Genomic DNA, 25,840 nt, shown 5'->3' on the forward strand with positions numbered 1-25,840 from the left:
TCAAGACACAGACAGTCATCACGACACAGACAGTCATCACGATGGACAGTCATCACGACACAGACAGTCATCACGATACAGACAGCCATCACGACACAGACAGTCATCACGACACAGACAGTCATCACGATGGACAGTCACCACGATACAGACAGTCATCACGATGGACAGTCATCACGATACAGACAGTCATCACGACACAGACAGTCATCACGATACAGACAGTCATCACGACACAGACAGTCATCAAGATACAGACAGTCATCACGATGGACAGTCATCACGATACAGACAGTCATCACGACACAGACAGTCATCACGACACAGACAATCATCACGATGGACAGTCACCACGATACAGACAGTCATCACGACACAGATAGTCATCACGGCACAGACAGTCATCACGACACAGACAGTCATCACGGCACAGACAGTCATCACGATGGACAGTCATCACGACACAGACAGTCATCACGACACAGACAGTCAGACAGTCATCACGACACAGTCATCACGACACAGACAGTCATCACGATGGACAGTCATCACGACACAGACAGTCGTCACGACACAGACAGTCATCACGATGGACAGTCATCACGACACAGACAGTCATCACGATCATCACGACACAGACAGTCATCACGACACAGACAGTCAGACAGTCATCACGACACAGTCATCACGACACAGACAGTCATCACGATCATCACGACACAGACAGTCATCACGACACAGACAGTCATCACGATGGACAGTCATCACGACACAGACAGTCATCACGACACAGACAGTCATCACGATGGACAGTCATCACGACACAGACAGTCATCACGATGGACAGTCATCACGACACAGACAGTCATCACGACACAGACAGTCATCACGATGGACAGTCATCACGATGGACAGTCATCACGATACAGACAGTCATCACGATGGACAGTCATCACGACACAGACAGTCATCACGACACAGACAGTCATCACGATGGACAGTCATCACGACACAGACAGTCATCACGATGGACAGTCATCACGATGGACAGTCATCACGATGGACAGTCATCACGACACAGACAGTCATCACGACACAGACAGTCATCACGACACAGACAGTCATCACGATGGACAGTCATCACGACACAGACAGTCATCACGATCATCACGACACAGACAGTCATCACGACACAGACAGTCATCACGATACAGACAGTCATCACGATACAGACAGCCATCACGATACAGACAGTCATCACGATACAGACAGTCATCACGATGGACAGTCATCACGACACAGACAGTCATCACGATACAGACAGTCATCACGACACAGACAGTCATCACGATGGACAGTCATCACGACACAGACAGTCATCACGATACAGACAGTCATCACGATGGACAGTCATCACGACACAGACAGTCATCACGACACAGACAGTCATCATGATGGACAGTCATCACGACACAGACAGTCATCATGATGGACAGTCATCACGACACAGACAGTCATCACGACACAGACAGTCATCATGATGGACAGTCATCACGACACAGACAGTCATCACGACACAGACAGTCAGTCATCACGACACAGACAGTCATCACGATACAGACAGTCATCACGACACAGACAGTCATCACCACACAGACAGTCATCACCACACAGACAGTCATCACGATGGACAGTCATCACGACACAGACAGTCATGACGACACAGACAGTCATCACGATACAGACAGCTATCACGACACAGACAGTCAGTCATCACGACACAGACAGTCATCACGACACAGACAGTCATCAGTCATCACGACACAGACAGTCATCACGACACAGACAGTCATCACGATGGACAGTCATCACGATACAGACAGTCATCACGACACAGACAGTCATCAAGATACAGACAGCCATCACGATACAGACAGTCATCACGATACAGACAGCCATCACGATACAGACAGTCATCGCGATGGACAGTCATCACGATGGACAGTCATCACGACACAGACAGTCATCACGACACAGACAGTCGTCACGATACAGACAGCCATCACGACACAGACAGTCATCACGATGGACAGTCATCACGACACAGCCAGTCATCATGATACAGACAGTCATCACGATGGACAGTCATCACGATACAGACAGTCATCACGACACAGACAGTCATCATGATGGACAGTCATCACGACACAGACAGTCATCACGACACAGACAGTCAGTCATCACGACACAGACAGTCATCACGATGGACAGTCATCACGATACAGACAGTCATCATGACACAGACAGTCATCACCACACAGACAGTCATCACGATACAGACAGTCATCACCACACAGACAGTCATCACGATGGACAGTCATCACGATGGACAGTCATCTCGATGGACAGTCATCACGACACAGACAGTCATCACGGCACAGACAGTCATCACGATACAGACAGTCATCACGATGGACAGTCATCACGATACAGACAGTCATCACGACACAGACAGTCAGTCATCACGACACAGACAGTCATCACGACACAGACAGTGATCAGTCATCACGACACAGACAGTCATCACGACACAGACAGTCATCACGGCACATCTGTTGTCTGTAGTGTTTTAACATACGGAGCCGTGTGCTGGGGGGGAAACCTGACCAAACATGACAAAGACAGGTTGGAAAAAGTCATTAGGAAAGCGGGTGGGGTGGTGGGTATAAGACAAGACACCTTTAGCGACATGCACAATAGAAAACTGACTGACAGACTAATAACAATTTTGACCGACGTAAGACACCCACTACATGATGACATTAATAGCAGAAGGTCAGACATAAGTGGTAGGTTTAGAGCTCCACGCGCAAGAACATCTCGATACATTAATTCATTTATTCCTACAGCCATTCGCGCACACAATCAAAACATCCAATACACTAAGTGAACCCTCCCACCCCCCAAGCCCCCTCGCCACAGCAACACCTGAACTTCACCAGCAGACGAGTGTATGGGAGCAGACATTATGCGTGCATGTGGGACTGAGCGGGTGAGCACGGGCAAGCAAGCATTTTTGTGTGTGTGTGATCGGAAGTGATTTTTAAATATTTTCTTATTTTACTTGGATTTCATGTATCTTAATGTTAATGTTCTAATCTTATTGGCGTGACATATGTTATGTGCATGCATACGTTGTTTGTGTGTGTGTGTGTGTGTGTGTGTGTGTGTGTGTGTGTGTGTGTGTGTGTGTGTGTGTGTGTGTGTGTGCATTTTACTTATATATACGATTTATTCCCTTGATGTTTTTATTTATGTATTGTTGTACAATACCTTATGGTCTTAACGTGTGTGTGTGTGTGTGTGTGTGTGTGCATGTGTGTGTATGTGTGTGTGGGTGTGTGTGCGTGCGTGCGCGCATGTCATTTTTAGTAATCTTATACCCTTTTTTTGTTGGATGTTTTCATTTGTTAATATTGTTGTACAATACCCTATTGTCTTAACATGAGTATGTGTGTGGGGGTGGGGGGGTGGGGGGGTTAGTATATCGTCAGCTATTGGGTATTCTTATTTGACTAGTTTTAATCTCTTCTTATGTTGCGCATGATTTTATGCCAGTGTTTACAATGAGCCTGTGATTGCACAACTTAATTTCCATGTGGATTAATAAAGTGTTTTTGATTTGATTTGATTTGATTTGATTTGATCACGATGGACAGTCATCACGATACAGACAGTCATCACGACACAGACAGTCATCAAGATACAGACAGCCATCACGATACAGACAGTCATCACGATACAGACAGCCATCACGATACAGACAGTCATCGCGATGGACAGTCATCACGATGGACAGTCATCACGACACAGACAGCCATCACGACACAGACAGCCATCACGACACAGACAGTCATCACGATGGACAGTCATCACGATGGACAGTCATCACGACACAGACAGTCATCAAGATACAGACAGTCATCACGATGGACAGTCCTAACGACACAGACAGTCCTAACGACACAGACAGTCCTAAGGACAGGACACAGAGACACAGGCAGGACAGGACACAGGCAGTCCGAAGGACACAGACACCACAGTCCTAAGGACACAGACACCATAGTCCTAAGGACACATACAGTCCTAAGGACAAACACCACAGTCCTAAGGACACATACAGTCCTAAGGACACAGACACCACAGTCCTAAGGACACATACAGTCCTAAGGACACAGACACCACAGTCCTAAGGACACAGACACCACAGTCCTAAGGACTCACTGGAAGCTGAAGGGCTGCTGCAGGGGCTGGATCATCTGACTGTTCATGTCGGCCTCAATGCCGTCTAGCAGCTGGCTCTGGCCCTGCATGAAGAACAGCGGGCCGTTCTCCGGCAAGAACTTGTCCATCTTCTGCAGGCTGAGCTTCTTCAGCTGTGGGCACACGGCACAGGGTCAGGACTGGGGGATGCTGTGCTCAGCTCTGTGTGGGAACACTACAGTCTGTTCGTCCTAATGACACAGACTGGGGGATGCTGTGCTCAGCTCTGTGTGGGAACACTACAGTCTGTTCGTCCTAATGACACAGACTGGGGGATGCTGTGCTCAGCTCTGTGTGGGAACACTACAGTCTGTTCGTCCTAATGACACAGACTGGGGGATGCTTTGCTCAGCTCTGTGTGGGAACACTTCGGTCTGTTCGTCCTAATGACACAGACTGGGGGATGCTTTGCTCAGCTCTGTGTGGGAACACTACAGTCTGTTCGTCCTAATGACACAGACTGGGGGATGCTGTGCTCAGCTCTGTGTGGGAACACTACAGTCTGTTCGTCCTAATGACACAGACTGGGGGATGCTGTGCTCAGCTCTGTGTGGGAACACTACAGTCTGTTCGTCCTAATGACACAGACTGGGGGATGCTTTGCTCAGCTCTGTGTGGGAACACTACAGTCTGTTCGTCCTAATGACACAGACTGGGGGATGCTGTGCTCAGCTCTGTGTGGGAACACTTCGGTCTGTTCGTCCTAATGACACAGACTGGGGGATGCTTTGCTCAGCTCTGTGTGGGAACACTTCGGTCTGTTCGTCCTAATGACACAGACTGGGGGATGCTTTGCTCAGCTCTGTGTGGGAACACTTCGGTCTGTTCGTCCTAATGACACAGACTGGGGGATGCTTTGCTCAGCTCTGTGTGGGAACACTTCGGTCTGTTCGTTTAGAAACTTGTGATGGTGAAAGGAACAGAAGGGAAGGACTGAGTGCTGGTGGAGTTCAGCTCTGTGTGTGTGTGTGTGTGTGTGTGTGCACCAGAAGCTGGTGATTGTAATAGGTCTCTTGACATGGCCGGCTGCATGCTGGGTGGAGTTTACCTGTGTTTGTACTTTACGGTCTATTCGTTTATTGCACGTCAGTGATGGTTAGGTTACATTGAAGTGAGTGAAGGTCCAATTAGGGCTTTGTGGTGTTGGTATAAGAACTAAGGGGGTATAATCATTAGTATATAAGAACGAACTGGGTAAAATTATTGTCAAAATTACTGGTATACAAGAACGAAGAAGGCATAATTATTGGTATATAAAAACGAAGGGGGCATAATTACTGGTTATAAGAACGAAGGGAGGGGGATAATTATTGGTACATAAGAACGAACGGAGTAAAATTATTGGTATAGAAGAACGAAGAGGGCATAATTATCGGTAAATAAGAACAAACGTGGGTAAAATTATTGTCAAATTATTGGTATAATTTTATAAGAACGAAGTGGCATAATTATGGATATAAATTATAAGAACGATTGATATATAAGAACGTACGGGAATAAAATTGTCAAAATTATCGGTATATAAGAACGAAAGGGGCATAATTATTAGTATATAAGAACGAATTTATCAAAATAAAGGATGCTGGGGGAATGAATGAAGAAGAAATAATTGAATAAATTAAGAAAAAAATCAAATTTGTTGTGGAAGAAAACGAATATATCAATGAACGAAGAAAAGAGATCAAATTTGTTGGGAAAAGACAAGAAGTGATAATGGATGAATTGATGTTGGAGACCAGCACAGGCCCTGTGAGCTTTGCTCACCAGAGGGAGAAAGTCAGTGAAAGAAAGAAAAAAACGTGTGTGTGGGTGTGTGTGTGTGTCGGCGAATAATATGATAATGATAATAACAATAGTAATAAAAGTAATAGTGATTCAAAATAACAAAAGCAAAAAAACATGATAAACCCATAAAAAAATAATTAAAAACAACAACAAAACAACATCAAAACCAAACTCACTTCTGAAAGAACTGTCACTCTTTGCTCCCTTAAAAAGCCAAGACGAAGGGAGAAAACTACTGTTCTTATGATTTGCCTCCCCTTGAATGCCCCAGACCTCGTTGATCCTCCCTTCCACTCCTGAAGACAAGACAAGACAAGACAAAACAAAACAAAACAAGACAAAACAAAACAAAACAAAACAAGACAAAACAAAGAACCTTAGCTAACCTGGGCCACGACATGCAGATTGTTGATTTTGAGGTGAAGGTCAGCGTTGAGCTTCAGTCCGCTCCATAGCTGGGAGGTTTCCGGCGATCCTGTCGCCAGCTGCACTTGGTACCGGTATACCAGGTGCTGTTTACCGCTGCCTGAAACAGTGACGGTGGTGGTGTTGGCAGTGGTGTTATTGTGATTATCATCATGATTATCATCAGCCAACGATAATAACAAGCGTAAATTATCATCATCCAACGATAATAACAGGCGTAAATTAGTATCATCCAACGATAATGACAAGCGTAAATTAGTATCATCCAACGATAATGACAAGCGTAAATTAGTATCATCCAACGATAACAACAAGCGTAAATGATTATCAACCAACGATAATAACAATCATGATAATGCTGTATGTCCTTGTTGATCCACACCTTTCACAACAGCACACAAATGTTTAATGGAAAGGGGAGTTTGAGAGAGAAAGAGGGAGAGAGAGACAGTGAACTTCACAAGATGAACTCCTCACGTTTTGCACGACTTCCTTGTGCGTACAGGGACCAGTGTTGTTGAGAGAGAGAGAGAAGAGAGAGAGAGAGGAGAGAGAGAGAAGAGAGAAAGAGCTGAACGCTGAACACTGAAATGTTAAATGTCATCAGCTGTAAAGTTCCAGTGATATGGTATGTACTAATCACAACAAAATAGTGCAAAACATAAAATGGAACAGAAAGGAAAAAGAATAAGAGATTTGCGACACTGGCACTTTGTCATTAGCTTTAAAGTACATGTGACAGGGGGGCGGGGGGGGGGGGGGGGGGTAATGTGCCTTTTTTCAGTCGTTCGTCTCCAAGGTTTGGACAGTACACAGAAAACAAAGTACATATAAATCATATAGTAAAATATTTATGCGTGTAACATCGACACACATTATATCAATACAAAAACATACTAAAACACATATAAATCATGAAATATTTTTTTATGCCTGAACATCAAAACCCATCACATCAATACGAACACATTATACAGTTACATTGTCGAGAATGACCATCCAAATGTCACCTTTCCTTTTCATCTATGCTTTTTTCCTCATAGAACCCATACTAATTTTTAATTGATAAATGAGTATTTGGACCGATGATGGACGTTTTCCGTATATTCATTGCCTCGGATACATATTTTGCAAGTGAAAGTATCCTATCTTCATTTTCTGTCATCACAATGCCGATCAAATCTTTTCTCCTTGCTGGAGCTGAATTGAAAAGGGTACAGTTTTTTCGCAGTTCATGGTACAGTTTTTTCGCAGTTCATGGTACAGTTTTTTCGTAGTTCATGGTATCTTTTGCGGATAAATATGAAATGATTTTCATCTTCTGGGCTTTCGCCACACATTGGGCAGGAGAGGTTGCTACCTCTGAATCGAACCATCTTCTGTTGGCATTCAGTCCAAGCTTCGTAAAGCAGATTTTATGCTATTTATTTGTGACGCTCTTAACCCTTTCACCGCCAGTCAATTTAGAGTACAAATTCTCTTGTGGTACAAACACAGAAAAGACAGTGGCTAAGAATAGCTCGGGATTCCCCCTGCGATGTATAGAAAATATGGCCTATCCTACCACCGAACATTAAGAGCAGTAGGTTCATGGATAACAGACCAATGAATGGTCACCTTTCAGTGACATGGGTCCTCTACCACGCCTGTGCATAAATGCGAGCTTGGCGGTGAAAGGGTTAATATACTTCTGTTTGTATTACTGATTTAAATTAATAGGACCATTTATACCTATCATTGCTCTCTATTTCTCCGTGCCAGTTTTGCTTGTAACATGCTATAGGTCCATCTTTGGTGCTTGCTAGAACTTCACTTCCCTTGACCCATTTATGTCAATCTATCTCTCCTCCTTCAATGATTTGATCTTTTCAACGATAATCTGTCGTGTCGTACTTAATTCGGTAATGCACATGCTTTCATTTATGCCTTTTGTTTTCATATGTAATTGTGTGTGTGTGTGTGTGTGTGTGTGTGTGTGTGTGTGTGTGTGTGTGTGTGTGTGTGTGTGTGTGTGTGTGTGTGTGTGTGTGTGTGTGTGTTTTGCCATTGTTTTTTCCGCTTTTCCTCTTTGCCCTTGAGGGCCGGATGTTAAAAAGCAGCTGTGCTTACTCCACTACCCTCGTGAAATAAAAAATCGTTTCCTTTCGTTTCTTTTCTTCAAATTCCTATACAAAGCCGCTCTCGTGCCCTGCTCCTTGGCACATCTGTTGCAGAGTTGAAAATTAGTGTGCATCAGTGTTAATGATTTAGTATTACCAGAGTTAGATTATTCTTAGTAGTAGTGAAGAATTTATGTACTGTTGGTTATTAGTTGCTAAGAATCCGTTGGTTTTTATAAGTAAAGGAATACATGCCATACAGTGTGTGTCTGCCAGAAGTATGCTTTAAGCACATGCCATACAGTGTGTGTCTGCCAGAAGTATGCTTTAAGTACATGCCATACAATGTGTGTCTGTCAGAAGTATGCTTTAAGTACATGCCATACAATGTCTGTCTGTCAGAAGTATGCTTTAAGTACATGCCATACAGTGTGTGTCTGCCAGAAGTATGCTTTAAGTACATGCCATACAATGTGTGTCTGTCAGAAGTATGCTTTAAGCACATGCCATACAGTGTGTGTCTGCCAGAAGTATGCTTTAAGTACATGCCATACAATGTGTGTCTGTCAGAAGTATGCTTTAAGCACATGCCATACAATGTGTGTCTGTCAGAAGTATGCTTTAAGCACATGCCATACAATGTGTGTGTCAGAAGTATGCTTTAAGCACATGCCATACAGTGTGTGTCTGTCAGAAGTGTGCTTTTAGTACATGTCATACAGTGTGTGTCTGTCAGAAGTGTGCTTTTAGTACATGTCATACAGTGTGTGTCTGCCAGAAGTATGCTTTAAGTACATGCCATACAGTGTGTGTGTGTCAGAAGTATGCTTTAAGTACATGCCATACAGTGTGTGTCTGTCAGAAGTGTGCTTTTAGTACATGTCATACAGTGTGTGACTGCCAGAAGTATGCTTTAAGTACATGCCATACAGTGTGTGTGTGTCAGAAGTATGCTTTAAGTACATGCCATACAATGTGTGTCTGTCAGAAGTATGCTTTAAGTACATGCCATACAGTGTGTGTCTGTCAGAGGTATGCTTTAAGTACATGCCATACAGTGTGTGTGTGTCAGAAGTATGCTTTAAGTACATGCCATACAATGTGTGTCTGTCAGAAGTATGCTTTAAGTACATGCCATACAATGTGTGTCTGTCAGAAGTATGCTTTAAGTACATGCCATACAATGTGTGTCTGTCAGAAGTGTGCTTTTAGTACATGCCATACAGTGTGTGTCTGCCAGAAGTGTGCTTTAAGTACATGCCATACAATGTGTGTCTGTCAGAAGTATGCTTTAAGTACATGCCATACAATGTGTGTCTGCCAGAAGTGTGCTTTTAGTACATGCCATACAGTGTGTGTCTGTCAGAAGTGTGCTTTTAGTACATGCCATACAGTGTGTGTCTGTCAGAAGTGTGCTTTTAGTACATGCCATACAATGTGTGTCTGTCAGAAGTATGCTTTAAGTACATGCCATACAGTGTGTGTCTGTCAGAAGTGTGCTTTTAGTACATGCCATACAGTGTGTGTCTGCCAGAAGTGTGCTTTGGGTGCATGCCATACAGTGTGTGTCTGCCAGAAGTGTGCTTTAAGTACATGCCATACAGTGTGTGTCTGCCAGAAGTGTGCTTTAAGTACATGCCATACAGTGTGTGTCTGTCAGAAGTATACTTTAAGTACATGCCATACAGTGTGTGTCTGTCAGAATTGTGCTTTAAGTACATGCCATACAGTGTGTGTCTGTCAGAAGTATGCTTTAAGTACATGCCATACAATGTGTGTCTGCCAGAAGTGTGCTTTAAGTACATGCCATACAGTGTGTGTCTGTCAGAAGTGTGCTTTAAGTACATGCCATACAATGTGTGTCTGCCAGAAGTATGCTTTAAGTACATGCCAAACAGTGTGTGTCTGCCAGAAATATGCTTTAAGTACATGCCATACAGTGTGTGTCTGCCAGAAGTGTGCTTTGGGTGCATGCCATACAGTGTGTGTCTGTTAGAAGTATGCTTTGGGTGTATGTCATACAGTTGTGTCTGTTAGAAGTATGCTTTGGGTGCATGCCAAACAGTGTGTGTCTGTCAGAAGTATGCTTTGGGTGTATGTCATACAGTTGTGTGCCTGCCAGATGCATGCTTTGGGTGTATGCTTTGATAGATGTGTGCATGTTAGAAGCTCGTCAAAAAGTTGGTAAGCAGAAGGAAAGTCGTGTGTTTCCAAACTGAACTGGGAATCCATTATCATCATACGGAGAGATGGAGACAGACATGCAGACAGACATACAGGTGGGCAGGCAGGCAGGCAAACATACAGAATAATGAACAAACGATATACAATAGATACAAAAAGAGACACATAGAGAGACAAAGCCAGCAACCGAGAAAAAAAAATGAACGAATAAATAAGCCTACATAATCACATTATGTCTACATTTTATAATTAAAAAGACTTACTTGGTTTCAAGCTGCCGAACTGGTAGGACGTGGCACCTGAAATTGATCATAAACAAAATGAGAATCAACACGCATTATGGTCATAGGGACAGATGGATGGATGAAAATAGTATGTTTATGTATGTACGCATGTATGCATGCATATATGTTATTCGATATGTATTCTCTCTCTCTCTCTCTCTCTCTCTCTCTCTCTCTCTCTCTCTCTCTCTCTCTCTCTCTCTCTCTCTCTCTCCCGCTTCACGTGCACAAACACCCACAAACACACACAGTGTCACACACCCCACAAACACACAGTGTCACACACCCCACAAACACACACAGTGTCACACACCCCACAAACACACAGTGTCACACACACAAACACACACAGTGTCACACACCCCACAAACACACACAGTGTCACACACACAAACACACACAGTGTCACACACACAAACACACACAGTGTCACACACCCCACAAACACACACAGTGTCACACACCCCACAAACACACACAGTGTCACACACCCCACAAACACACACAGTGTCACACACACAAACACACACAGTGTCACACACACAAACACACACAGTGTCACACACACAAACACACACAGTGTCACACACACAAACACACACAGTGTCACACACCCCACAAACACACAGTGTCACACACACAAACACACACAGTGTCACACACACAAACACACACAGTGTCACACACACAAACACACACACACAGTGTCACACACCCCACAAACACACACAGTGTCACACACCCCACAAACACACACAGTGTCACACACCCCACAAACACACACACACAGTGTCACACACACAAACACACACAGTGTCACACACCCCACAAACACACACAGTGTCACACACCCCACAAACACACACAGTGTCACACACACAAACACACACAGTGTCACACACACAAACACACACAGTGTTACACATCCCCACACACACACAGTGTCACACACCCCACAAACACACACAGTGTCACACACACACACAAACACACACAGTGTCACACACACAAACACACACAGTGTCACACACCCCACAAACACACAGTGTCACACACCAACCCCACAAACACACAGTGTCACACAACCCCACAAACACACACAGTGTCCACACAACCCCACAAACACACAGTGTCACACACCCCACAAACACACACAGTGTCACACAACCCCACAAACACACACAGTGTCACACACCCCACACACACACAGTGTCACACACCCCACAAACACACACAGTGTCACACACCCCACAAACACACACAGTGTCACACACCCCACAAACACACACACACAGTGTCACACACCACAAACACACACAGTGTCACACACCCCACAAACACACACAGTGTCACACACCCCACAAACACACACAGTGTCACACACCCCACAAACACACACAGTGTCACACACCCCACAAACACACACAGTGTCACACACCCCACAAACACACACAGTGTCACACAACCCCACAAACACACACAGTGTCACACACCCCCACACACACAGTGTCACACACCCCACAAACACACACAGTGTCACACACCCCACAAACACACACAGTGTCACACAACCCCACAAACACACACAGTGTCACACACACAAACACACACAGTGTCACACAACCCCACAAACACACACAGTGTCACACACCACACAAACACACACAGTGTCACACACCCCACAAACACACACAGTGTCACACACCCCACAAACACACACAGTGTCACACACACACACAAACACGCACAGTGTCACACACACACCCCCACACACACAGTGTCACACACCCCCACACACACACAGTGTCACACACCCCCACACACACACAGTGTCACACACACCCCCACACACACACAGTGTCACACACACCCCCACACACACACAGTGTCACACACCCCCACACACACACAGTGTCACACACCCCACAAACACACACAGTGTCACACACCCCCACACACACACAGTGTCACACACACCCCCACACACACACAGTGTCACACACCCCCACACACACACAGTGTCACACCCCACAAACACACACATTGTCACACACCCCACAAACACACACATTGTCACACACCCCACAAACACACACATTGTCACACACCCCACAAACACACACAGTGTCACCCCCCCCCACACACACACACACACACACACACACACACAGTGTCACACACACAAACACACACAGTGTCACACACACAAACACACACAGTGTCACACAACCCCACAAACACACACAGTGTCACACAACCCTACAAACACACACAGTGTCACACAACCCCACAAACACACACAGTGTCACACACACAAACACACACAGTGTCACACACACAAACACACACATTGTCACACACCCCACAAACACACACAGTGTCACACAACCCCACAAACACACACAGTGTCACACACCCCACAAACACACACAGTGTCACACACCCCACAAACACACACAGTGTCACACACCCCACAAACACACACAGTGTCACACACCCCACAAACACACACAGTGTCACACACCCCACAAACACACACAGTGTCACACAACCCCACAAACACACACAGTGTCACACACACAAACACACACAGTGTCACACACCCCACAAACACACACAGTGTCACACACCACACAAACACACACAGTGTCACACACACAAACACACACAGTGTCACACACCCCCACAAACACACACAGTGTCACACACACAAACACACACAGTGTCACACACCCCACAAACACACACAGTGTCACACACACAAACACACACAGTGTCACACACCCCCACAAACACACACAGTGTCACACACACAAACACACACAGTGTCACACACCCCACAAACACACACAGTGTCACACACACAAACACACACAGTGTCACACACACAAACACACACAGTGTCACACACACAAACACACACAGTGTCACACACCCCACAAACACACACAGTGTCACACAACCCCACAAACACACACAGTGTCACACAACCCCACAAACACACACAGTGTCACACACCACACAAACACACACAGTGTCACACACACAAACACACACAGTGTCACACACCCCACAAACACACACAGTGTCACACAACCCCACAAACACACACAGTGTCACACACACACACAATGAGAGTCAAGACTTCAGGTTCAGGAATCAAAAAAAATTATCACTCAATTATAAATATTTTTGGCATTGCCTCGTCTTCTAATCTTCTAACGGACAATAATATTGGCAAATGATAAACAGCAATTCTTCTTCTTCTTCTTCTTCTTCTTCTTCTTCTTCTTCTTCTTCTTCTTCTTCTTCTTCTTCTCTGTTCGTGAGCTGCAACTCCCACGTTCATTCGTATGAACGCGAGTGGACTTTTATGTGTATGACCGTTTTTACCCACCGAACGCTGACATGGATTACAGGATCTTTAACGTGCGTATTTGATCTTCTGCTTGCGTATACACACGAAGGGGGTTCGGACACTAGCAGGTCTGTACATATGTTGACCTGGGAGATCGTAAAAATCACCACCCTTCACCACCAACCGCCGTCGCCGTGATTCGAACCCGGAACTCTCAGATTGAAAGTCCAACGTTTTAATCACTGGGCTATTGCGCCTGTCAACTAACAATACAATTCATACCACCACTACTACTACCACTACCATTACTTCTGCTATTACTTCCACAAATCATTACCATGGGCACCATCATCATCATCATCACCATCTTTGTCACCATCATCAGCATCATCATCATTGTCACCATCATCAGCATCATCATCGCCATCATCATCATTGTCACCATCATCAGCAGCATCATCATCATCATTGTTACCATCATCATCGTCATCATTGTTACCATCATCATTGTCGTCGTCATCATCATTGTCACCATCATCATCACCATCATCATCATCATAATTGTCACCATCATCATCATCATCAACACCATCATCATCATCACCATCACCATCATTGTCACCATCACCATCATCATCATCATCACCACCATCATTGTCGCCATCACCATCATCATCATCATCACCATCATCGTCACCATCATCATCATCATCATCATCATCATCATCTTCATTGTCACCATCATTATCATTGTCACCATCTTCATCATCACCATCATCAGCATCATCATCATTGTCACCATCATCATCATCATCATCATCATCATTGTCACCATCATTATCATTGTTACCATCATCACCATCTTCATCATCATCATCATCATCATCACCACCATCATCATCACCATCACCATCATCATCATCGTTGTCACCATCATCATCATCATCACCACCACCATCATTGTCACCATCACCATCACCATCATCATCATTGTCACCATCATCATCATCATCATTATCTCCATCAACAGCATCGTCATCATCATTATCTCCATCATCAACATCATCGTCATCATTATAAGAAGTAATGAAGTGAACACACAGTCAGAGAAAGGAAGACAGAAAAGCAGGGAGACAGAAACAGATGCAGGGAGACAGAAACAGATGCAGAGAGACAGATGAAATGAGAAAGAAACACACACACACACACACACACACACACACACACACACACACACACACACACACACACACACAAGATAGAACCAACATACATATACAGCATACAGTCAACACCAAGAACAACGGTGCCAGCCCTACAAGAAAGAGATACTCACAGAGAGGTACAGTGAATGACAGAGGTACTCACAGAGAGGTACAGTGAATGACAGAGGTACTCACAGAGAGGTACAGACAATGACAGAGGTACTCACAGAGAGGTACAGTGAATGACAGAGGTACTCACAGAGAGGTACAGAGAATGACAGAGGTACTCACAGAGAGGTACAGACAATGACAGAGGTACTCACAGAGAGGTACAGAGAATGACAGAGGTACTCACAGAGAGGTACAGACAATGACAGAGGTACTCACAGAGAGGTACAGACAATGACAGAGGTACTCACAGAGGTACAGACAATGACAGAGGTACTCACAGAGAGGTACAGACAATGACAGAGGTACTCACAGAGGTACAGACAATGACAGAGGTACTCACAGAGAGGTACAGCCAATGACAGAGGTACTCACAGAGGTACAGACAATGACAGAGGTACTCACAGAGAGGTACAGACAATGACAGAGGTACTCACAGAGGTACAGACAATGACAGAGGTACTCACAGAGAGGTACAGACAATGACAGAGGTACTCACAGAGAGGTACAGTGAATGACAGAGGTACTCACAGAGGTACAGACAATGACAGAGGTACTCACAGAGAGGTACAGACAATGACAGAGGTACTCACAGAGAGGTACAGCCAATGACAGAGGTACTCACAGAGGTACAGCCAATGACAGAGGTACTCACAGAGAGGTACAGACAATGACAGAGGTACATACAATGACAGAGGTACTCACAGAGAGGTACAGACAATGACAGAGGTACTCACAGAGGTACAGACAATGACAGAGGTACTCACAGAGAGGTACAGCCAATGACAGAGGTACTCACAGAGAGGTACAGACAATGACAGAGGTACTCACAGAGGTACAGACAATGACAGAGGTACTCACAGAGAGGTACAGACAATGACAGAGGTACTCACAGAGAGGTACAGCCAATGACAGAGGTACTCACAGAGGTACAGCCAATGACAGAGGTACTCACAGGAGGTACAATGACAGAGGTACTCACAGAGAGGTACAGACAATGACAGAGGTACTCACAGGAGGTACAATGACAGAGGTACTCACAGAATGGTACAGACAATGACAGAGGTACTCACAGAGAGGTACAGACAATGACAGAGGTACTCACAGAGAGGTACAGACAATGACAGAGGTACTCACAGAGGTACAGACAATGACAGAGGTACTCACAGAGAGGTACAGACAATGACAGAGGTACTCACAGAGGTACAGACAATGACAGAGGTACTCACAGAGGTACAGACAATGACAGAGGTACTCACACAGAGGTACAGACAATGACAGAGATACTCACAGAGAGGTACAATGACAGAGGTACTCACAGAGGTACAGCCAATGACAGAGGTACTCACAGAGGTACAGACAATGACAGAGGTACTCACAGAGAGGTACAGACAATGACAGAGGTACTCACAGAGAGGTACAGCCAATGACAGAGGTACTCACAGAGGTACAGACAATGACAGAGGTACAGACAATGACAGAGGTACAGACAATGACAGAGGTACTCACAGAGGTACAGACAATGACAGAGGTACTCACAGAGAGGTACAGACAATGACAGAGGTACTCACAGAGGTACAGACAATGACAGAGGTACTCACAGAGGTACAGACAATGACAGAGGTACTCACAGAGAGGTACAGACAATGACAGAGGTACTCACAGAGAGGTACAGACAATGACAGAGGTACAGACAATGACAGAGGTACTCACAGGAGGTACAGACAATGACAGAGGTACAGACAATGACATAGGTACTCACAGAGAGGTACAGACAATGACAGAGGTACTCACAGAGGTACAGACAATGACAGAGGTACTCACGGAGTGCCAGCCCCACAAGGAAGGCCAGAACCACTAGCTTCATGGGTGGAGCCGCCGCCTTGTCGCTTTGATCAGGGTTCCAGGAAACAAGACCCACTCACTGTCCGGGTGGGGCAAAAGCCTAGGCTGCTGGGGGACTGCTCCACCCCGGCATTTTATACACCCTGACCCCACGTCCCTCCCACGGGAACGACGTCCTGTCATTTGCATAACGCTGAGCTGGGCAGTTTTGATTGGCGCCACATTGGCAGAGGAGGGTAGGAGGGGTTAGTGATTTGCATGCTGCTGATTTGGGCTTTTGTGACTGGATGAGGCAGCAAAACAGGGCATGGCTGATGCGCTGGTTAGTTTGAATCCTTGACCTCTCTCTCTCTCTCTCTCTCTCTCTCTCTCTCTCTCTTGTTGAATGATCAAGTGTACGTGTACAAATGTGACTGGTTAAAGAGTGGTGACCTTAAAAAAAAAAGGTTGTACGTTGTGGATACCCCACTCACCCCTATCCCCCCTCTTCAATCCCTCCCTCACACACACACACACACACACACACACACTCCCACCCTCACACACACACACACAATCACACACACACACACACTCCCCCAACACCCTTTGCCTTTTCCCCAGCCCCTCCTCATATCGTTTTATTCCACCATGTTTACCTGTGACGTCATGGAGTTAGTGCCCTGTGACGTCATGGGGGTTACTGTCCTGTGACGTCATGAGGGTTACTTTCCGCTCCATCCGCTGACATAGGGACAATGTTTCCTCTGCTTCCTAAAAGAGCGCCCCTCCACCAATGAGCACACTGGACAACTAGGAAATATTTGGAAGACTTCCCAGTGTGATGTTTGAAAAGAAAGGTCTGTGTGGTGAAATGTTGTCATTTAGCACATTGCTTTGATTGGGACGCAAAGTGGTTCGGGGCACACACCACCAGCTCAACATAATGATGATGTTGATAATAATAGTATAATAATGATAATAATCATAATAATAATCATCATCATCATAATCATAATAATAATGAAGATGATGATGATGAGAAGAAAAAGAAGAAGAAAGACAAAAAAGACAAAGAAGAAGAAGGAATAGACAGAGAAGAAACACTGTAAAATGTTAACTCTGCACACATAAAATAACAAGAGGCAGGGCCTTCAAGACTCACTTGTGATACACTTTTTAAAAAAATCCAAGCTTTTTATGTATTGAGTATAATTTCAAAATGTAATGTTTAAGATGAGAAAGATCAGTTTAAAGCAAATTAAGTCCCCTAGCATTACTTACAGAGAAATTTCCCTTTTTTACTATCTGCACCAAAACGTTTGCAAATAAATAAAACTTCCATGCTTAGCAAAAGAAGTTCCTGTTTAAACAAAAAATGATAATAATGACTGCTCTTTTTGTTGGGTCGAATATCAGATCAAAGTGCCAAGTTTAGAGAATACAAAAAATATAAATATAACAGTAAATGCAGTCTGCATATAAATAGGCTTCATTTTTTATTGTTTTGTGCCTATCCCACAGGTGCAATATTGTTTTAAACAAGATGACTGGAAAGAACTGAATTTTTCCTATTTTTATGCCTAATTTGGTGTCAACTGACAAAGTATTTGCAGAGAAAATGTCAATGTTAAAGTTTACCACGGTCACACACACACACACACACACACACACACACAGAGAGAGAGAGAGAGAGAGAGAGAGAGAGAGACAACCGAACACCGGGTTAAAACATAGACTCATTTTGTTTACACAAGTGAGTCAAAAACCAGGGGATAGAATGGAGTGAGAGAGGGGCGGGGGGGGGGGGGAGCGGGGGGGGGGGGGGGGGTGGAGAGAGGACGCAGCACCACGAATGCCGCAGTGTCCTGTCAGAGTGACGCCAGTGGCAGCGTGTGTTTGGATGGAGTGTCAGTCACAGGCCGAGTTGTGTCACTGTCCTGTCACAGTCCAGCATGACGCCTCAGGCCACTGCGTGCATTGTTCACCCGTGAGAAGAACCGTCCAGGCTGTGTATCCATGTATGCACACAGAAAGTCATCTGAAATGTGTCTATGTGTCTGTCTTTCCGTCTGTCTGTAAGCCTGTTTAGTTGTCTGCCTGTGTGTATAAGATAAGATAAGAATAACTTTATTATCTCCAACTGGAGAAATTTGGTCAGGTGCATTATCACAACATAGACAAGTAAACAACATGGGGACCATAACTGTAAAAAGCCAACAACAGCCCCTACAAATATTACGAAGATACAAATGTAAAAAAAGTAAAAAATATCACATACATCGTTTCATACATACATCCACACACTGCAGGTAATAACTAGTATTCTTAATGTAAAAACAGAAAGAATTAAGAAACATTATTTGAATATAATTATAAACATTGCCTACTATACTGCACATTGATTATAATAGACAGATAAGATAAGAATAAAGATGAATTGCGGAAAACCACAACCAGATAATCAGCACACACCCGCACCACCATCAATAACAAGGTTAGCTACAGGCAAGGGGTCTTTCCGAAATTCTATTAACATTTCTTTTGTTTTCAATACGTTGAGATCCAGATAGTTTTTCACACACCAGGAACAGAACTTTTTAATTTCACTGAAATAAATAGCATCAGAGTTCGACAAATCTTCAATTGCTGAATCATCAGAATATTTTATGACAGGAGTTTCCTCCGTGCCTCTGCAGTCATTTGTGTACAGTGTAAAAAGAACAGGGGACAGCACTGTACCTTGGGGTGCACCAGTAGAAGTAGATTTTAGAGAAGAGTGGGCAGAATGAAAGCGGACGGACTGAATTCTATTGAGAAGAAAACTTAGTATCCAAAGAGTAAGCTTCGGATCAACATCCATGCCTAGCAGTTTGAGGGCAAGGAGAAGAGGTTGTATTGTGTTAAAAGCAGAAGAGAAGTCAACAAAAAGGATACGAACGAAAGATCCCGTGTTATTCAAATGAAGGAAAGCATTATGAAGGAGAGTTAGGATAGCATCGTCAGTACTTCTGTGTGCTTTATAAGCAAACTGAAGAGAGTCAAGCTGCTGTTCAGTGAAAGAAAGAAGATGTCGGAGAATAATTTTTTCAAAGCATTTCATCACTACTGAAGTCAGGGCAACAGGACGGTAATCATTTAGTGCGGCTGGGTTCTTTTTCTTGGGGATAGGACAGATAGATTTTTTCCAGATGCTGGGGACAGAGCAGTTTCAGAGACCAGTTGAAAATTTTACAGAACACGTCACACAACTGGGAAGCACATGTTTTCAGTAATTTTCCGCAGATATTGTCGGGGCCAATTGCCTTCGTGACATTCAGTTTTAAAAATAAAGATTCAACAACTTTTGCATCGATCTCAAAGTCTTCACCTGTGTTCCTATCTTTGATCTTTTCCTGCAACTGTGAGATAACACTATCCAGTTCCCTTCCCAGATCATTCCTTTCAAAGCGACAATAGAAATCATTCAGTTTATTTGAAAAATCAATCTGTTCATCCTTTTCCATTTTACAAGCTACTGTTTTCCTTTTCGTTTCTCCAGTGATAATTTTTAACCCATCCCATGCATCTGCCATTTTTCCTGTCTGAAACTGTTGCTCTACTTTTGACTTGAATTCCCTCTGTCCCCTTCGTAATTCACCTCTAAGCTTCTTTTGTATCAGTTTCCTATCCTTCTTGTTCCCTGACTGAAACGCTACCTTTTTCTCGTTTAAAATTGTTTTGAGAGACTTTGAGATCCATGGTTTGTTGTTGGGGAAAAGTTTAATTATTTTTGTCGGAATTATCATGTCTTCACAGAAACTGATATAAGATGTAACAACATCAGCTGCTTCATGAACATTCTCACATGGGTCAGTCAACACACTCCAATCAGTACAATCAAAACATCCTCTCAGTTCATCCACACTCTCTGACGTCCAAACTTTCACACTCTTTTTCACAATCGGCTCTGTCTGTATCTTTGGTCTGTAGGCTGGGATTAAATGAACAACATCATGATCAGATACACCCACTGGTGCAAGGGGAACAGATTTGTAGGCATTAGGAATGTTCCCATAACACAGATCGATTGTCTTGTCCAGTCGGGTCCGGCAGGTAACATATTGTTTAAAAGAAGGTAAGGCTTTCTTTAAATCACAGTGATTAAAATCTCCAACAATAAAACACGGGGCGTCGGCAGAGATGAGTTGAAGGTCGCGAACAACACCTGCGATCGTCCTTCCTGCACGTGCAGCGATGTGTGCGTGCGTGCGTGCGTGTGTGTGTGTGACTGTACACTCTCAACAACAAAACTGTGAGTAATCATCAGCATCTGTTTCATATAATGGGATACAGATCGAGAAGACTGGTTGTCAACGCTACTTAGAAAACATGTGGACAGCTCTGTTCTGAAATGCAAGAAAAGGTCTTTCAGTCTGAAGGCAATGGCAGCCAAATGCAAACAACGCCACCTCTACCGGTTATATCATTTACTTATCAGTGTGATCGACTACAGCCTTGGGCTAACGACACTTTCTCAAAGCAACCTCCTGAAGTTATATTTTTTAAAATCAAATGAAGCGATGAGTGAGATCCTGGAAACAGCGAAAGACACTCCTTCGCAGACTATGGGATACCTACCTGACCTGCCTTCACTGCAGAACAGACACTGCTTCAGACAACATGAGATACCTGCCTCACCTGCCTTCACTACAGAACAGACACTCCAGACAACATGAGATACCTGCCTCACCTGCCTTCACTGCAGAACAGACACTGCTTCAGACAACATGAGATACCTGCCTCACCTGCCTTCACTACAGAACAGACACTCCAGACAACATGAGATACCTGCCTCACCTGCCTTCACTGCAGAACAGACACTGCTTCAGAGAACATGAGATACCTGCCTCACCTGCCTTCACTGCAGAACAGACACTGCTTCAGACAACATGAGATACCTGCCTCACCTGCCTTCACTGCAGAACAGACACTGCTTCAGACAACATGAGATACCTGCCTCACCTGCCTTCACTGCAGAACAGACACTGCTTCAGAGAACATGAGATACCTGCCTCACCTGCCTTCACTGCAGAACAGACACTGCTTCAGAGAACATGAGATACCTGCCTCACCTGCCTTCACTACAGAACAGACACTGCTTCAGACAACATGAGATACCTGCCTCACCTGCCTTCACTACAGAACAGACACTGCTTCAGAGAACATGAGATACCTGCCTCACCTGCCTTCACTACAGAACAGACACTGCTTCAGAGAACATGAGATACCTGCCTCACCTGCCTTCACTACAGAACAGACACTGCTCAGAGAACATGAGATACCTGCCTCACCTGCCTTCACTACAGAACAGACACTCCAGACAACATGAGATACCTGCCTCACCTGCCTTCACTACAGAACAGACACTCCAGACAACATGAGATACCTGCCTCACCTGCCTTCACTGCAGAACAGACACTGCTTCAGAGAACATGAGATACCTGCCTCACCTGCCTTCACTGCAGAACAGACACTGCTTCAGAGAACATGAGATACCTGCCTCACCTGCCTTCACTGCAGAACAGACACTGCTTCAGACAACATGAGATACCTGCCTCACCTGCCTTCACTACAGAACAGACACTGCTTCAGACAACATGAGATACCTGCCTCACCTGCCTTCACTACAGAACAGACACTCCAGAGAACATGAGATACCTGCCTCACCTGCCTTCACTACAGAACAGACACTGCTTCAGAGAACATGAGATACCTGCCTCACCTGCCTTCACTACAGAACAGACACTCCAGACAACATGAGATACCTGCCTCACCTTCCCTCACTGCAGAACAGACACTGCTTCAGAGAACATGAGATACCTGCCTCACCTGCCTTCACTGCAGAACAGACACTGCTTCAGACAACATGAGATACCTGCCTCACCTTCCCTCACTGCAGAACAGACACCGCTTCAGAGAACATGAGATACCTGCCTCACCTGCCTTCACTACAGAACAGACACTAATTGCAACAGGTTAAGCTTTGTTTCAGGGTCCCCCTTTGTGTGTATACGCACGCAGAAGATCAAATGCGCACATTAAAGATCCTGTAAACCATGTCAGCGTTCGGTGGGTTATGGAAAAAAAAAGAACATACCCGGCATGCACACCCCCGAAAATGGAGTATGGCTGCCTACATGGCGGGGTTAATAGACAAAACGGTCATACACGTAAAAAATGTTACATGTCTGTCTGAGTGTGTATGTGTGCGTCCCTGAAATCTGATTGAATGACACAGGATACGAATGATGAGCGCCTAGTGGGAGCCGTCAATCGGCTCTACCCAGATAGGCAGTCTTGCAATGACCCCGTGTTTGTAAAGCGTTTAGAGCTTGGTCTCCGACCGAGGATAGGCGCTATATAAGTATCCATATCAACCAACCAGTCTCTTCAAACCCTTCAGACCCACTGCACCATGCAGTAAAGGAACCTTCAGACCCACTGCACCATGCAGGAACCTACAGATCCACTGCACCATGCAGTGAAGGAACCTTCAGACCCACTGCACCATGCAGTGAAGGAACCTACAGATCCACTGCACCATGCAGGGAAGGAACCTTCAGACCCACTGCACCATGCAGGAACCTTCAGACCCACTGCACCATACAGTGAAGGAACCTACAGACCCACTGCACCATGCAGTGAAGGAACCTTCAGACCCACTGCACCATGCAGTAAAGGAACATTCAGACCCACTGCACCATGCAGGAACCTTCAGACCCACTGCACCATGCAGGAACCTTCAGACCCACTGCACCATGCAGTGAAGGAACCTTCAGACCCACTGCACCATGCAGTGAAGGAACCTTCAGACCCACTACACCATGCAGTGAAGGAACCTTCAGACCCACTGCACCATGCAGTGAAGGAACCTTCAGACCCACTGCACCATGCAGTGAAGGAACCTTCAGACCCACTGCACCATGCAGTGAAGGAACCTACAGACCCACTGCACCATGCAGTGAAGGAACCTTCAGACCCACTGCACCATGCAGTGAAGGAACCTACAGACCCACTGCACCATGCAGTAAAGGAACCTTCAGACCCACTGCACCATGCAGTGAAGGAACCTTCAGACCCACTGCACCATGCAGGAACCTTCAGACCCACTGCACCATGCAGTGACGGAACCTTCAGACCCACTGCACCATGCAGTGAAGGAACCTTCAGACCCACTGCACCATGCAGTGAAGGAACCTTCAGACCCACTACACCATGCAGTGAAGGAACCTACAGACCCACTGCACCATGCAGTGAAGGAACCTTCAGACCCACTGCACCATGCAGTGAAGGAACCTTCAGACCCACTGCACCATGCAGGAACCTTCAGACCCACTGCACCATGCAGTGACGGAACCTTCAGACCCACTGCACCATGCAGTGAAGGAACCTTCAGACCCACTGCACCATGCAGTGAAGGAACCTTCAGACCCACTACACCATGCAGTGAAGGAACCTACAGACCCACTGCACCATGCAGTAAAGGAACCTTCAGACCCACTCCACCATGCAGGAACCTTCAGACCCACTGCACCATGCAGTGAAGGAACCTACAGACCCACTGCACCATGCAGTGAAGGAACCTACAGACCCACTGCACCATCCAGTGAAGGAACCTTCAGACCCACTGCACCATGCAGGAACCTTCAGACCCACTGCACCATGCAGTGAAGGAACCTACAGACCCACTGCACCATGCAGTGAAGGAACCTACAGACCCACTGCACCATGCAGTGAAGGAACCTTCAGACCCACTGCACCATACAGTGAAGGAACCTACAGACCCACTGCACCATGCAGTGAAGGAATCTAGAGACCCACTGCACCATGCAGTGAAGGAACCTACAGATCCACTGCACCATGCAGTGAAGGAACCTTCAGACCCACTGCACCATGCAGTGAAGGAACCTTCAGACCCACTGCACCATGCAGTGAAGGAACCTACAGACCCACTGCACCATGCAGTGAAGGAACCTTCAGACCCACTCCACCATGCAGGAACCTACAGACCCACTGCACCATGCAGTGAAGGAACCTTCAGACCCACTGCACCATGCAGTGAAGGAACCTTCAGACCCACTGCACCATGCAGTGAAGGAACCTTCAGACCCACTGCACCATGCAGTGAAGGAACCTTCAGAC

At 45.3% G+C, this 25,840-nt stretch overlaps 1 protein-coding gene across 1 annotated transcript in view; it reads right to left on the reverse strand.

Moving 5' to 3' along the window:
- Positions 1-17,788, reverse strand: part of LOC143293109 (uncharacterized) — a 109,792-nt gene extending 92,004 nt beyond the window's left edge. The window contains exons 1-4 of the mRNA XM_076604017.1: positions 17,657-17,788; positions 11,081-11,116; positions 6,495-6,634; positions 4,285-4,436 (exon numbers count right to left, since the gene is read on the reverse strand). Of these exons, the coding sequence (XP_076460132.1) occupies positions 4,285-4,436; positions 6,495-6,634; positions 11,081-11,116; positions 17,657-17,699 (371 nt within the window). The 5' untranslated portion in view covers positions 17,700-17,788. The remainder of the gene's footprint in view (positions 1-4,284; positions 4,437-6,494; positions 6,635-11,080; positions 11,117-17,656) is intronic.
- Between the last annotated feature and the right edge of the window lie 8,052 nt (positions 17,789-25,840).

Source organism: Babylonia areolata, chromosome 18 (genome assembly GCF_041734735.1).
Source record: "Babylonia areolata isolate BAREFJ2019XMU chromosome 18, ASM4173473v1, whole genome shotgun sequence".
NCBI classification, from domain to species: Eukaryota; Metazoa; Mollusca; class Gastropoda; order Neogastropoda; family Buccinidae; genus Babylonia; species Babylonia areolata.